This window comes from Chiloscyllium plagiosum, unplaced genomic scaffold (genome assembly GCF_037043375.1).
Source record: "Chiloscyllium plagiosum isolate Xiang-an unplaced genomic scaffold, Cpla_swu_hap1 HiC_scaffold_42, whole genome shotgun sequence".
In the NCBI taxonomy this organism is placed as follows: Eukaryota; Metazoa; Chordata; class Chondrichthyes; order Orectolobiformes; family Hemiscylliidae; genus Chiloscyllium; species Chiloscyllium plagiosum.
The window spans coordinates 4,439,453-4,455,336 of NW_028270180.1; the positions used below are offsets into that span (position 1 = coordinate 4,439,453).

Sequence of the window (15,884 nt, forward strand, 5' to 3'; positions counted from 1 at the left end):
GGAAAGGGTCCCCTGTCTTTATTTTTCCAGCGCGGTGATTCTGCAGTCAGCTCAGTTATGCTACTCCCCATCCCTACCCTTCCCAATATTCCCCCAACTGTAGGTCTGGCTGAGAGCTGGTACAAATAAAAAAAAAACTGACTTGAATTTCTAAACTGCCTTTTGTAACCTCTGGGTTTCCCAAAATGAAGTCAATGAAGTGCTTATGGTAGTGTCATTGTTGTTGAAAGCATTCAAATTCTACAAGGTCCCAAAAACAGATACAAGACAAATGGATGTACATGGAATAGTGTAGGTTACATGGGCTTCAGATTGGTATGACAGGTCGGAGCAACATCGAGGGCCAAAGGGCTTGTACTGCGCTGTAATGTTCTATGTTCTAAATCAGTAATTTTTGTTTTTAGTTATGTCGTTGAAAGATAAATATTGGCCAGTATTCTGGGGAGAACTTACCTGCTTTTAATAATATTGCAAGATTTTATACATCCACATGAGCGTGCAGAAAAGGCCTATGCTAGTTTGACATTTCATCCAAAAGACAGAATCTCTGGTGGCATAGTATTGACTACGCCTGGTAGTCAATTGGCATTGGACCTGGGACTGCTGGGTTGGATAATGGAGTTCAAAAATTGGAGTTGGGAGTTAAATGTACTTGAAAAGCTGATAGATTTCAGTACAGTCAGTAGTACTAACAAACAGTAGAGCTGTAGAAAGGGTCATAAGTCACAGGTAACACCACATTCTACAAGTTTCAGCCTAGAGGTAAAGTTCAGTAAAAGACTGGACAGTGCACTTACCAACTGAATCTTTGTGTAAACCTTTTACATTTTTCTTAATTTGATACAAGATAAGACAGTTAAACTAGTGCAGTAACAACACTGATATTATCCTGCATCCTGTGACCAGCAGCTCTTTTGTGTCTGAGGGGTTGTGACTCTGAGTTTCTTTATGATAATATCAAATGCTTGCCCATGCCAGCTACCAGCTGCAATTGGAGTGAATGCTGTTTGGTTCCAGCTTCATCCTGTATGCAAAGTTGTAATGATAGTTCCAGAGATTAAGATTCAGAAATCGTAAGGTAAGGCATTTTACACAATTATTTCACTGATATTTAGTCATTATATCTCATTGTTGTTTAATCTTTAACTCAAAAACAACAGTATAGTTATAAAGGTTAACTATAGCCTATTCCACTCCAATTTTGCATGTGTTTACACCGACATTCACTGCAGCACCAAGCTAGAGACTCTATTGGTATTTTGGAAAAGTGGCTCTTTTCATCTCTTGAAGTTGTGATTCAGTGAGTTGCATTTACACCTCTGCAGAGAGCTGGGTTTGTAGGTTCAAGTCCCACTTCAGAGACTTAACGGCCAATATCCCGGTGTCAGGCTCATTCTCTGTTGTTGTATTGAGGGAATGCTATGTTAGAGGAAGTGTCATCTTTCAAATGAGATATTGGACAGGGTTCCAATTTGCCATCTGTAGTGAATGTTATTAATCCCACAATTTGAAGAGGAGGAAAGGAATTCTCCTCCGTGTGAGGGCAATATTTATGCCTCATATAACATCACAAGAACAGATGACCAGTTCATTATCACATGGCTGTTTGAGAGAATTTGTCTTACAATACACTAAGCAGCTGCCATCCTTCCACAGTACTGCTATGACTACAATTTGACAGGTAACTCTGTGGCTAAAAAAACACTTTCGGACTTTCTGATTATAAACAGTACTATATAAATTCAAACTCTTTAGATTTTACAGTGTAGATTAACAAATGATCATGGAAGTTATATTCTTGCCATTTCCTGTTGAGGTTTTTAAATTCATATCTTTGGTTCTGTATCCAGCATTCAGATACTAAATATTTCGTTATTAACCTCCTGCAAACAGCTAATTAATTCCAGTTTCTTCTCAGCTGTCAGGAAGGCAGTACCAGGACATAGGGTTCATGAGGGTTTCTCCCAGTACCACACATTTGTCATATGAGTGTTTAAATGGAGACCCCCATCTGATCCAGAGGTCACCCAGCCAAAGTGGTTCTGTTGTTTGAGCATTCAGGAGGCCCAGGCAGGCGATCACTCCATGCCCAGCAGATCACTATATTGTCCAGGCTGGCAGTCCAGGTCAGCTCTTGAGGGAGCACCGCACTGTCCGAGCTCTCAGCACTGAGGGAGAACTGCACTGTCAGAGGGTCAGCACTGAGGGAGCACCTCACTGTCACTGTACTATTCAAGCTGACACTCTAGATCAATATAGAGAGAGTGCGCACTGTCAGGGAATCAGCAATGAGGGAGCGCCATGACAGTCTGTCATGCTGTTGGAGGGTCAGTACAGAATGCAAGCTGGGTGTCAGGGTGTTCCGGTGGAGGGTGTGTGTGTGAGGTGGGGAGGTTTGGAAATTGAGGATGCTGGTAAGGGGATGAGGTATAGGATGCCGGGTGGGTGGGAGAAGCAATAGAATGCATGGAGGGTGAACATGTGGTGAGGGTAGAATGGCCTGGTGGGTGGAGGTGAGGTAGAATGCCAGGTGGATGGTTGTGGGGTGGTTTTGGAATCTCAGGGATGTATGTAGGATGTCGATATAAGTGGAAGGATAGTTTGGCAGGCAGGTGATTGGGTAGAATGGCAAATATGTGGGTAAAGGGTTAGGTCGTCAGGTGAATGTGGGAGTATGTTGGGTCAGACAATGAGGTTAAGGAGGGTGTCTCCAGGGGGTTCAGATCAGGGGTGGTATTGGCTCTGTTTAGTTCTGGGAGGAAGCTGGGATGGGGTGCAATGTGTGATGCTGTATCTGTTGGAATTGGAGTTGTCAGGAGGCGAGATTGGGGGGATGGGGTTATTGCAGTGATAATTCAGGGAAGGTTCTAAATTTTATTGATACCCAGGGGTTAGAGGAGTTTTTAATCCCACTCACCTTTCCTGGGTGACTGTCCAGGAAGTGTGTAAATGACTCTAACAAGTCAGAAACATTTTGAGTTTTCTGGATGATGGGTAATTTCCATTCTAAGTTTAAAGTTCAGGTAATTCCTGGGTAGTTAGTAGTTGGTTTTTCTAAGTGATCCTATAGCGCATCTTTCCAAGAATGCTGTTGAGATAACGATATATCTCCAGTTATTATTTAGCCCAGGATGGCATAAAATTTAAAATAAAAATTAGTTCGAAACGCTCCATGAATAATATAACTATAAAAGTTTCTGGTACTGACTGAGATTACCATCAACAGCTCTCTTTCTCAATCTCTCCCCTTTACTGAGGCCTCGTGTCTCTCAGATTAAACCACCGTCAAGCTCATCTCTCTAATGAGAGAGCAGCCCTATGGTCCTCTGGGATTATTGTGACTTTTAATATAACAATATAACATTGGTGTCTGAGGAATATATGAACAATATTTGATAATCCCTTCTCAGCTATTGTTGCAGGTACATAACTAACAATTTCTTTCTTGAAGTTGCTGATATTCTGAGTTATGCACTGTGAACATGCACATCCTCTCAGTAAATGACATTAGTTGAGATTTTCATTCTTGTGTTATAATCTTTGGAATGCAGCAGTCAATGCACATACAGCAAACTTGTACAAAATATAATGTAGGATAAAGATCTACATTATTATAAAATGAGAATTTCAATTAAAAGTGGAGGAAAGAGACTTAGTTTTAAGTGTGATGAATGTGACTTGGTTTTATTAACAAAGTTCAGAGAGACATTTGGAGCAGTGAACTAGAGATAGTTGATTTATGATAAATACGTGGTTAGGGGCCACTCATGTTTCGTTCACAAGATGCAAAGACCTTAAAGCAGGAGAGCAGTTTTTGTACAAATCTGCAGGTTGTGATAACTGAAAAGAAATCCAGGTTGTCAGGCCTGGAAAGAAGTCTCTGAGCAATCGGAGCTGGAAAGAGTCAGTTGAGCTAAAAACCTTAGATTAAAGAGAGGAATGATGCTTCACTGTGATTGAATAACTGTAAAGGATGTTTCTGGGAAATTGGTTAAATGTTTTCTGTTTATGTTATGATCTTTCTAAATTATCATATATATGGCTCCTCCCCCTCCACTTTTGGATAATAAATTTGTGTTCTTTTGTTAAAAGAACATTGGCAGCCTTGTGTGAATATGTACAGTGCCTAAATCACCATGGTAACCAAACTGCCCAAATCTCCCAAGGCTTAGAGTATTGCCCACTAAGCCAAACTGATATTCTGGAGCTATCAATTTATTTAGAAGGCTCAGTTTCAGCTGAGTTGCTGAAAGTGTAAGATTCTTGTTGGGATGTCAGTGATCCTCTCAGCATGTTCTTATCTTCCTAAGTTGTGTTTTATTTACTTCTTCATGTCAGGTCAAGTTTGTAGGACAATGGGGTTCAGCTCTGATCTCTGGTGTCCCCAGGGACACACCATGCTGCTACGATTACAGGATTCAGAGGTCCGGTTGATGGAGACCATGAAGAAGTGGATGAGCTATCGAGTGAGGAGTGACAAGGAATACTCGGGGTTACTTCACCAAATGTTCTCTCAAGTCGAGAAACAAGAAAGCAGCCAGCAAGCTGGAGGACTTGATTATATCAGTCAGGTCAACAAGGTAGGAAGGACCCAATGATCTAGGGCTTTGTCTGGTTTACAACAGTGACAGGACAGTGGCTTGGTGGGTGAAAACCATGCCCGCTGTGGTACTGAATCAAACAAGCTACAAACTTCAGCTGTGGCTCAATAGCTATTAGTCTTGCTTCAGATTTATGAGTTTATGGGGTTGAGCATACTTCAACACCAAAATCTTAGCTACATTTCAATGCAGTACTGAGAGAGTGCTGAACTGTTGGAGGTGCCATCGTTTAGACAACATCTTATGAGGAGACTGAGTCTAGCCTCTCAGGTGGAATTAAAAGATCCCAGCGCATCATTTCAAAAAAGACAAGGAGCTTCTTCCCAGTGTCAAGGCCAATATTTATCTCTCAAACAATGTAATAAAAAACAATTATCTGTTATTTTATGATGGTGCAAATTTGCTGGTCTTTCTCACCTACCTTGCTGCAGAGTAGGCCCTGATATTCACATTAAATCAGCACAGGATTAGGTGTAGAGAAACTCACTCTACTCTTTTAAACTGAAAGTAAGGCTCTTTCGACACTTTCCCCACCAAACCCTCCCAGGGCAGGTACAGCACAGGGTTAGATACAGGGTAAAGCTTCCTCTACACTGGCCCTATCAAATGCTGCCAGGATAGTACAGTACGGGACTACATATTCAACAAAGCACCCCCCATACCGTCACCATCAAACACTACCCTTATAGGGACAGTTGATTAGCTCAGTTAGCTGGATGGCTGGTTTGCAATGCAGTGAGAACAACAGTGTACGTTCAGTTTGCTCACCAACTGAGGTTACTATGAAGTTCTTTCCTTTACAACTTCTCCCCTTGCCTGAGATGTGCCGACCCTCCGGTTAAAGCACCACCTAACGAGAAAGCAGCTGTTGACAGAGTAAAGCTTCCTTGACACTGTCCCCATCAAACACTCTCACCACAGGGACAGCACAGGATTAGATACAGAGTAAAGCTTCCTTTTCTACTATCTCCACCTCTCCCACCTCCCCCCCGTCAGCCCCCCCCCCCCCCCCCCCAATCCACTCAATCAAGTATCTAATTGTTTCTTCTCTGCTTTGTGTTAAATTTTATTGGTGGTAGTTTTTCTTCATGCTGTTCCTTTATGTCATTTTCATTGCTTGTGGTTTGCAGCACCACATCTTGCAGGGAGTGTGAGGTGTGAGAATCACTAATGTTAAAAATGTTTGCTCTTTCAGTCCTGGTCAATGATTGTTAATCAGACTGAGGTTTTGAGCCGAATGATGCGGAAACATTCAGAGGATCTGAACTCTGGTCCAATTAACAAACTAACACTGTTAATCCGTGATAAACAACTGCTGAAGAAGAGCTACAGTGAACAGTGGCAACAGATTAACCAGGAGGTGATCAAGGTAAAAAAGCAGGCCATTTATCTCGTCAATATTTTAGAAATGTGAATCAAAACTTTTCTGCTTACATACCTTTAAACATTCATAATACTTACCTGATCTTCAGTTTTCTTCCAAATATTCTCTGATCGCTTGGTTAAGATGTTTTTTTTGCTTGATCCCACTTCAAGATTCCCTATAAATCTCCTTTGGTTCCATAACCTTCACAGCAGTTGTCGAAACAAAAAAATTCAATCTACTCCAATTTGAAATTATCAAGTGACCCTCAGCCTCAGGAATTCTTGTGGGGAGAGGGTTCCAGATTTCCAATCTAGTTCTCTACAAAAAGAGTTTTGACAGTGGTTTGAATCTGTCGCTTCCGGTTGTCAGTTCCAGCTGTCCATTGCAATGGCCGGTATATTGGGTCCAGATCGATGTGCTTATTGATTGATCTGTGGATGAGTGCCATGCCTCTAGGAATTCCCTCGCTGTTCTCTGTTTGGCTTGTCCTATAATAGTAGTGTTGTCCCAGTCGAATTCGATGTAACGGCACTGTTCACCTCTATCGACAAAACCCTAGCCAGAGAAACAATAGCCAACCTGCTGGACATAAAGAACAGACAACAGGACGTTGAACCTATCAACAAAGACGGCATACTCAAACTACTGGACCTGTGCCTCACAAAACACTTCTCATTCAACAACCAAATATATGAACAAATCAATGGCACACCCATGGGCTCACCCATCTCTGGACTCATAGCAGAAGCGGTAATGCAAAGATTAGAACAAACAGTCTTACCGCAAATTCAACCCAAACTCTGGGTCAGATATGTGGATGACACCTTTATAATCATTAAAAACACAGAAATAGAGAACACACACCGGATCATCAACGCCACACTCACAGGAATCCGATTCACTAGAAAGGAAGAAAAGGACAACCAATTCCCATTCCTAGACGTGATGGTACAGAGAACACTGAATGGAGAATTCACCACAAAGGTATACAGGAAAGCCACTCACACAGACGCAAGTCCTGAACTACGAAAGCAACCACCCCAACACACACAAAAGAAGTTGCATCAAGACACTATTCAAAAGGGCCACAACACACTGCAGTACACCAGAACTGCAAAAAGAGGAAGAAGAACACCTATACAATGTATTCGCCAAAAACGGATACCCGCGCAATTTCATCAACAGATGCCTAAGGGAAAGACAACGAAACGAGGACATGCCACAACCCAAAGGACTAGCCACGTTACCATACATCAAGAGCATTTCCGAACTGACAGCCAGACTACTGCGACCACTAGGACTCATAACAGCACACAAACCAACATCCACTCTCAGACAACAACTCACCAGAACGAAGGACCCAATACCCAGCATGAGCAAAACCAATGTAGTGTACAAAATCCCATGCAAGGACTGCACAAAACACTACATAGGACAAATAGGAAGACAGCTAACGATCCACATCCATGAACACAAACTGGCCACGAAACGACACGACCAGCTATCCTTAGTAGCCACACACGCAGATGACAAGCAACATGAATTCGACTGGGACAACACTACTATTATAGGATAAGCCAAACAGAGAACAGCCAGGGAATTCCTAGAGGCATGGCACTCATCCACAGATTCAATCAATAAGCACATCGATCTGGACCCAATATACCGACCACTGCAATGGACAGCTGGAACTGACAACCGGAAGCGACAGATTCAAACCACTACAAATGCTGGAGGAAAGATCACAGAAGCGCTTCACAGGAGGCTCCCAAGCACTGAGGATGTCACCTAGACAGGGGACGAAACGTCTGCAACACGAATTCCCAGCTCGGCAAACAGAACCACAACAACGAGCACCCGAGCTACAAATCTTCTCACAAACTTTGAAAATCCTGGAATATTGGCAACCCCATTCCCTAGTCACATTTTAGCAAGCCATTTTGAAACTGGACTGCTCTCTCTCCTGATGCTCCCACAGGGAATGCGTGGGCGGGATGAATGGGTCTTTAACAGTCCTACAGTTCGCTCCACTCCCTTCATGGCTCTTAGTTCCTCTGCTAGCATCCACCAATTTGGTCGTTTTGATCTCTCTCAGCACTGCTACTGTCTTCACTTTTGTAATTCTTCGAATGTTTGCCACTTTATGCCAGGAATCTTTGAAATCCTGTGCTATCAGTTGTGCCTTTTGCAAGTGACAAAATATAGTAACTATAGTTACAATGTAAAGGAAAGATACTTTAGAAACTAGTTTGCTGAGGACATAACCTTTCCCAGTGTTTACAGGTGCATTAATTATGTTAATCTGATCATCACTGTTTGGATGGATGTTGATATATATTATCAGGAGAAGCCTTACATCATTAACTCCACTAAACAAAGACAATTAATGTTTTACTGTCACTGAATCACCCATTTGAGGAGACCATTCAGCCCCTCATGTCTGTGCTGACTTTGAAAGCACTATCCAATTAATCCCACATTTTTAGAAATATTTCCCTTTCTTATGTTTCCTCTCCCTTTCCCCTCTGCTGGCAAAAAGTGGTTATTCTATCCAGTTAGCTAAAGGAGGTATGTTTACTGTGGAATCCTTCTGTCGCTCCTTCGGCAGAGCATCCTTCCCACTTCCCAAACTGCTGTTCTGAATCCCTCCTCCTACTGCCTGTTTCATCATTGTTAATCAGCTGTAAATCTCACTGGGCAGCAATGGCAAACAAAGGTTTTTATAACAATCAATGGCAAGTCCTGGGAAAGGTCCAGAGTACTCATCAACCCTTGCAAGAAGAATGATGTAGACTGCTTAGTCTGCAATGTCTCTACCCACCTATTTAATCCCCTCCAACAGCCCTACGTACACTCCCCCCCCAATCACTGACTCTACCCATTCATTAAATCCCTTCCCACTGCCCCCTGTATACTCCATCACCCATTTAATCCCCCTCCTACAGCTGTGTGTATTCTCACCTATCACTGACTCTACCCATTATATCAACCTATGTAGCATTCTCACCAGTGACCTTAGTCTTACCAGAATTTTGTGCTAATATTAGTTTATTTGAAATAGCTGAGTTTAACAATATTTGAGTCAGCATTTGACTTTGTGTTGGTGTGTTTAACTGAAGCTGCTGTGAATTACAGAATACACAGAGTGAAATTGAGAAGCTGAAGTCGCAGTATCGGCAACAAGCTAAAGAGATGAATGCAGCAAAGCGAAAGTTCCAGGAGGCCAGTAAAGGTGAGGGTGACAATAAGAAACAGGAGACGGCATGAGAAACCAGACAGGTAAAGCAGTATGGAACAGTACATTACAGCCTCACAGAGTCAAGTCGTTCTCACCTTGGGACACTACTCTTACTTGAGACACTGTCTTCAAGCTTTTAGTCACCTGTCCTAAACTTACTCAGTCTTTTTGGCTAAATCTGAGGTATTTGGAGGATTTGTCGCCATGAGGCTGAGCAGGTTCTCGCTATATCTTACAAACGTGCCACATTAATTATCTACCACGTCCCTATGCTGTGTCTTACATTCAATGTGCACCTCCTGTTACCATGCTCCCTTGCCAGAATAATTTCCCACTCAGCAGGTACCTGCCGAAAATCTGGCTTTACTTGCACCACACCTTATTGGAAAGCCCATGGGGCACCTGGACAAGCCTTGTCAGTCTGGAGCTGCTCTGTATGGTTGTTGAGATTTGTCCTGGAAATGAGAGGGGAAAATTGGCACCCTGCTTTATGGGCAAGTTTTTGGAGGTCCTGCAGGATGGGGTGGTGTTAGCACGGAACTTTCCCCTCCCAGGACAAGTAGTGGGGGCCACAATAACAGACCATGCCAGTCTCACCTAACATTGATACCCAGGTTAAAGAACTCTCAGCCGTCTCTGGATCAATGCTCAGCAATGTCAGAAGAATGTCAATATCCTTCTCCATTCTGCCAGGGTAAGTGCCACCATTTTCTCCCAGATAGCTCACACTCACTCTAGCTCTGCTAGAATATGCACCTCCCACCAAGACTCATGCTTTACCACACTCTCTGTTGCCTGCAGCATCTTCCTCACTCGATCTCACTGACCCTAACCCTCACATCACTACTTCTGCATGCCCTCTGCACTGCCTACTCACTCACTTGGGACACCTCCTCACCTGCACCAAAAATAATAGCTGTGCCATCCACTTTCATCTCCTTTAACCCACCTTTCTCTCATTCCGTAAAGAAAACAGCCTACAATAGGACAGAAAGAGTCAAAACAAGTAGTGGTCTGCCTATCATTTAGGTCCTCACCCTTTACGAGGAATCTATCTGACTGTGACTGATCCAAGCAGGTCCTGGACTAGTATTGGAAGATGTCTTTAACTTACTGTGCAGGAAGCCCCTGAGTGAAGGCTATACCCTACAACTTGACTGAGACCTGCTGACAACTATGACAAGCTTCCTGGCTTGTGTTTGTGCTGAACAGCAGTGCTATGAAATAAAAACAGAATTGCTGCAGAAACTTAGCAACTCTGGCAGCATTTGTAGACAGAAAGCAGAGTTAACATTTTGGTTCCAGTGACGCTTCCTCAGAACCCGATACACTAACTCCTTTCTATCCACAGATGCTGCCAGACCTGCTAAGCTTTTCCAGCTACTTCTGTTTTTGTTTCTGATTTCCAATATACATAGTTCGTTGGGACTTTTTTGCAGCAGTAATATAGATCTGGTATCTCTGGATGAGGAGGCAAAACACAAAAAGGCAAGGGAAGACAATACAAGGCAGAAATGCTATGAGCATCCAGGTAGGCTCAGAGTGAGTGAGGGCTACGAGAGCAAGTGAATAGCCTGAGATACAATTGGACCAGTCCACTAGGACGCTACCCTGAGGAATTCTTGCAGAGATTCTTGGAGTTGAGATGACTGACCTCCGTCAAATATAACCATCTTCCTGTGTATAAGGTATACTCCAAGCGGACAGTGTTTCCCAATTCCCACTGATTGCAGTTTTGCCAGGCCTCTTGATGCCACATTCTGTCAAATGCAGCCTGGAAATCTCAGGCTGTCATTCTCACCTCACCTCTGGAATTCACCTTTTATTGTTTTCATGTTTGAACCAAGGCTGTAACAAGGTCAGGAGCTGAATGGATGCAAATGTCTATAGACATGGGGTGCATATTGCCAGTGCCCATGGAACTTGCCCTGAGAGTTTTCTGAGACCTAGCTTGTTGCTGCGTTTAATAAGATGGGAGACTGAATATTAATGAAGCTAGTTGGGGCTGTTAACAAAGTATTTAACAAACAATAATCAATTATCAACTTGCTGTTGCCTAATCAAAATCTTGCCAAGCCATTTTTGAAAAACATTGAAACATGGTGTGAGTTGCCCCCAGTACTCAGATGGGCCTCTCTGCACTTGATGCTTGATTCTGTCACAAATCTTGTTGTAGCCCATGTCACTCAGACCCATATAAGATTCTGTCCCTTGTGTTTTATGTCATATTGTTTTACAATCATTCCTATGAAGCTCTGCTACATTTTACTATTTTACTGGTTCCTTATAAACACAAGTTGTTATCCTTCAAAGGACTTTTTACTTAAAAAGTCAGTTCATGATCTCCTCCCTCTAATGGTTGCAAGGGTCCTTTGTGAAATGGGTCCAAACCAGATTTAAAATTGCTTCTAAGTTAGTCATCTTTCTCAGAAATGCCACTTGTTACAATCAGGTTTCCTTCTTGACATTAGCTCTTTACTGGACTCATTCGGTCAGTTGCAAAACTATTTTTATTTCCTTTTTTAGCACTTAACTATCACACTTCAATTAAACTTAGTTAACCAGATCAAAAGTTAAGGAGAGCCAATTCCAAGATTTCTTTGAGTAAAAGTAAGTGGTATTTAGTTATCTATGTGAGAAAATACATCAAGCACATGCAAACAAACACAAGTTAGAAAGCTATAAAAAGACGAGGCTTAAAGAGAAGGGTGTCTATTGAAGAAAGGTTGAATGAAATAAAATATAGTTACAGATCTTAAGAGTCTTAGGTTGTGAAAATGACAAGACCGGAGTCCAAATGTTTGATGCTGTCTTATTTCCTTCATAATGGCAAAGCTACAGATGTTCTGGAGTCTTCAGTGAATTGTTGTCATTGCTCCAAGTTGCTTCTCATCAGCCAGTTCCTGAGCTCGATGGGGAACAGGGGACGATGTGAAGGGTGGGATGCCAATAAGAGGTGTAGCAGTAGGCAGCTCAGTGGGGGAGAGGAATGTTGGTGATTGGACTGAGGTGTGGGCGGAGAAATGAAGGTGCAGGCAGAGGGGTGGGATTGTGCAGGGAGGTGGAGGTGGGAGATGTGGTCAAGCTGGGGTGAAGATGGGGAGATGAGGGTGGAGGTGTGGGCATTTGGGGTGGGGAAATGGAGGGTGTGTGAACTTTGGTTTCAGGCTCACTAACTTGTGTCCTGTCATGGAACTGGAAAATCTGAATGACAAGTCTCCCTCATTTTAATATCCCTCACCACAAAGAGTTCAATAGTTACCTTCAAAAAGTTTTGATTGTGTGAATTTATGTTTAATTCCAGACAAGGACCGGGACAGAATGAGAGACAAGTATGTCAAAGCTGCCATGAAGATGCACATACTCCACAATCAGTATGTACTTGCTCTCAAATCTGCAGAGGTCCACCACCAGCACTATTATCACCAAGGTTTGCCAGGACTGCTCGACAGTCTGCAAGAACTACACGAAGAGATGGTTTATATTTTGTAAGTACCTTGGCTTGATCTTTGGTATTGGTACCTGTTTGGATTCATTGTGGGAAGAGAATAATTCAGCCTCTGATTCTGAAGTAAAGAAACCTGCAAACGTCAATATGGGTGAGTGGGGTGAGATGTAGGACAGTGGGTTCAGAATGTTCGATGGACTGGTGGGGAACATACTGAGAAACCCTGACTTATGTAGAATCTGTGAAACACTCACTGTGTCAGCGTTATTTCCAGTTTTTCTGCCAATTCTAATATTTGACCCTCTTCCAGTCATGTGGAGATGGCTTTCCTGACATGAATTTAAAGTTGAGTAAAGAAATCTATTTATGTTCCGTGTTAACAGGAGCTGTCGTAAAGTCTTTGTGGGTGTTCTTCTGTCTCATTTACAACATGATGCTTGCTGCATTTTCAAAACTGTTAAATTCTTCCACTTGACTATTGATACAGTCACTTTGAGTCATGTCCTTTTGCAGTGACAGTCAATGTGTCATATTTATACTGCGGAAACACTGAACACGAGTGTTTGTTATAGCACAGAACTTGAGAATTACTGAAAAATATATATTTTGTCAAAACCAGTAATAGGGTTTTAATGAACTAAGTGTTGCTACAATTCTTGGGAGTTGGCCAATAGTTATTCTTGGGTAACCATGACGTGGAAGTGTTGGTGTTGAACTGGGGTTGATGAAGTTTAAATCACACAATACCAGGCTATGGTCCAATAGGTTTATTTGGAAGTACAAGCTTTCAGAGCACTGGTCCTTCGTCAGGTAGCTAGTGGGGCAGAATTTATAGTAAAACAACATAGTGTCATACAACTGATGTGATATATTGAACAAACCTAGATTGCTGTTAAGTCTTTCATTTTTTAGAATAGATTGCAGGTTTCGATTCATTAATATGTAAATTCTTGGGTAAAGCAGAGATTAAGAAACAGCATACCCAAAATGAAGACAAAACAGGGAGTCCAAAACTAGAGGACAAAGGTTTAAGCTGAGAGGGGAAAGATTTAAAAATGACCTGACAATTTGCTTTTTCATGCAGAAGGTGATGTCTGTGTGGAACAAGCTGCCAAAGGAATTAATGAAGGCAGATACAATTACAAATTTAAAAGGCATCTGGATGGGCAAATGGACAGGAAGAATTTAGAGGAATATGAGCCAATGCTGGCAAATGGAACTAGGTCAGTTTGAGATCTATTAGTCGACATGGACAAGCTGGACTGAAGGGTCTGTTTCTGTGCTATATGACTCTCAGCAGCTAAGAATCAAACCCCAAAACCCAAATTTCATAATAATCTAACCCACGAGGACTGAGCTATTGAGGGTGTATCAGTAAAGACAGATCAAACCAGAAATTGTGTATGTGTCTCCCCTTTCTGGAGTGTCATTTTTCAGTGAGTTATGGCCAGTGCTGGGAGTGTGCAATCAGAAGGATCTCCTTTGAGCTTTATGCAATTCATATGAGAATGCCAAGAGAATCCGAAATAAAGTGGGTGAACTTGCATCATGGGTTGGTATCTGGGATTTCAATGTTGTGGCCATTTAGGAGACATGGGTAGAGCAGGGTTATTGCAGCTTCCAGGATTTAGATGCTTCAGTAAGAATCGAAAAGATGGTAAAAGAGGGAGGTGGTGTGGCATTGTTAGTCAAAGACAGTATTACGGTTGCAGAAAGGACGTTTGAGAACTCTTCTACTGAGGCAGTATGGGCTGGAAAGGAGAGGTTATCCCATTGGGAATTTTCTATAGGCCTCTGCATAGTTCCAGAGATGTAGAGGATGGGATAGCAAAAATGATCCTCAATAGGAGCAAAAGTAACAAGGTAGTTGCTATGGGGTCTTTAACTTTCCAAATATTGACTGGGAATACTATAGTTCAAGTACTTTAGATGGGTCAGTTTTTGTCCAATGTGTGCAGGAGGGTTTCCTGACACAGTTTGTAGACAGGCCAATAAGGGGCGAGGCCACATTAAATTTGGTGCTGGGTAATGAACCTGGCCAGGTGTTAGATTTTGAGGTAGGTGAGCACTTGGGTGATAGTAACCACAATTCAGTTATGTTCACTGAAGTGATGGAAACGGATAGATATATACCACAGGACAAGACTTATAGCTGGGGGAAAGGCAATTACGATGTGATTAGGCAAAATTTCGGATGCATTGGATGGGGAAGGAAATTTCAGGGGATGGGCACAATTGAAATGTGGAGCTTGTTCAAAGACCAGATTCTGCACGTCTTTGCTAAGTATGTACCGGTCAGACAGGGAGGAGGTAGTCAAGCATGGGAGCCATGGTTTGCTAAGGCATTGAATTTCTTGTCAAAGGAAGAAGAAGGCTTATTGTTAGGATAAGAGATGAAGGCTCAGTTAGGGCGCTTGAGAGTTACAAGTTAGCCAGGAAAGACCTAAAGAGAGAGCTAAGAAGAGCAGGGAGGGTACATAAGGAGTCATTGGTGGATAGGATCAAGGAAAACCTTAAGGCTTTCTATAGGTATATCAAAAATAAAAGAATGACTGGAGTAAGGTTATGGCCAATCAAGGATAGTAGTGGGAAGTTGTGTGTGGAGTCAGAGGAGATAGAGGAAGTGCTATATAAATGTATTTTTCTAGTGTGAATACTGACAAAAAGTAGTATGGTTGCGGAGAATACTGAGATACAGGCTACTGGACTAGATGGGATTGAGATTCACAAGGAGGAGGTGTTAGCAATTCTGGGAAGTGTAAAAATAGATAAATTCCCTGGGCTGGATGGGATTTATCCTCTGATCCTCTGGGAAGCCAGGGAGGAGATTGCCGACCTTTGGCTTTGATCTTTTAGATTAGATTACTTACAGATTAGATTAGATTACAGAGTGAAAACAGGCCCTTCGGCCCAACAAATCTACACCAAACCACCAAAGCGCACCCACCCAGACCCATTCCCCTACATTTACCCCTGCACCTAACACTAGGGGCAATTTAGCATGGCCAATTCACCTAACCTGCACATTTGTGGACTGTGGGAGGAGACCGGAGCACCCGGAGGAAACACATGCAGACACGGGGAGAATGTGCAAACTCCATACAGTCAGTCGCCTGAGGCGGGAATTGAACCCGGGTCTCTGGCACTGTGAGGCAGCAGTGCTAACCACTGTGTCACCCACTCTTTATGTTGTTATTGTTTACAGGATTAGTGCCAGAAGACTGCAGGATA

General features: G+C 42.6%; 1 protein-coding gene and 1 long non-coding RNA gene across 3 annotated transcripts in view; one reads left to right on the top strand and one right to left on the bottom strand.

Moving 5' to 3' along the window:
- The window catches only part of LOC148137549 (uncharacterized), a 132,064-nt gene that overhangs the window by 85,049 nt on the left and 31,131 nt on the right, over window positions 1–15,884 (bottom strand). The gene's annotated exons all lie outside the window — the stretch shown is intronic.
- The window catches only part of fes (FES proto-oncogene, tyrosine kinase), a 57,436-nt gene that overhangs the window by 13,670 nt on the left and 27,882 nt on the right, over window positions 1–15,884 (top strand). For both annotated transcript variants that reach the window (XM_043680483.2, XM_043680484.2), the window contains exons 2-5: window positions 4,339–4,580; window positions 5,797–5,970; window positions 9,103–9,199; window positions 12,510–12,693. In XM_043680483.2, the coding sequence (XP_043536418.1) occupies window positions 4,356–4,580; window positions 5,797–5,970; window positions 9,103–9,199; window positions 12,510–12,693 (680 nt within the window). In that variant the 5' untranslated portion in view covers window positions 4,339–4,355. The remainder of the gene's footprint in view (window positions 1–4,338; window positions 4,581–5,796; window positions 5,971–9,102; window positions 9,200–12,509; window positions 12,694–15,884) is intronic.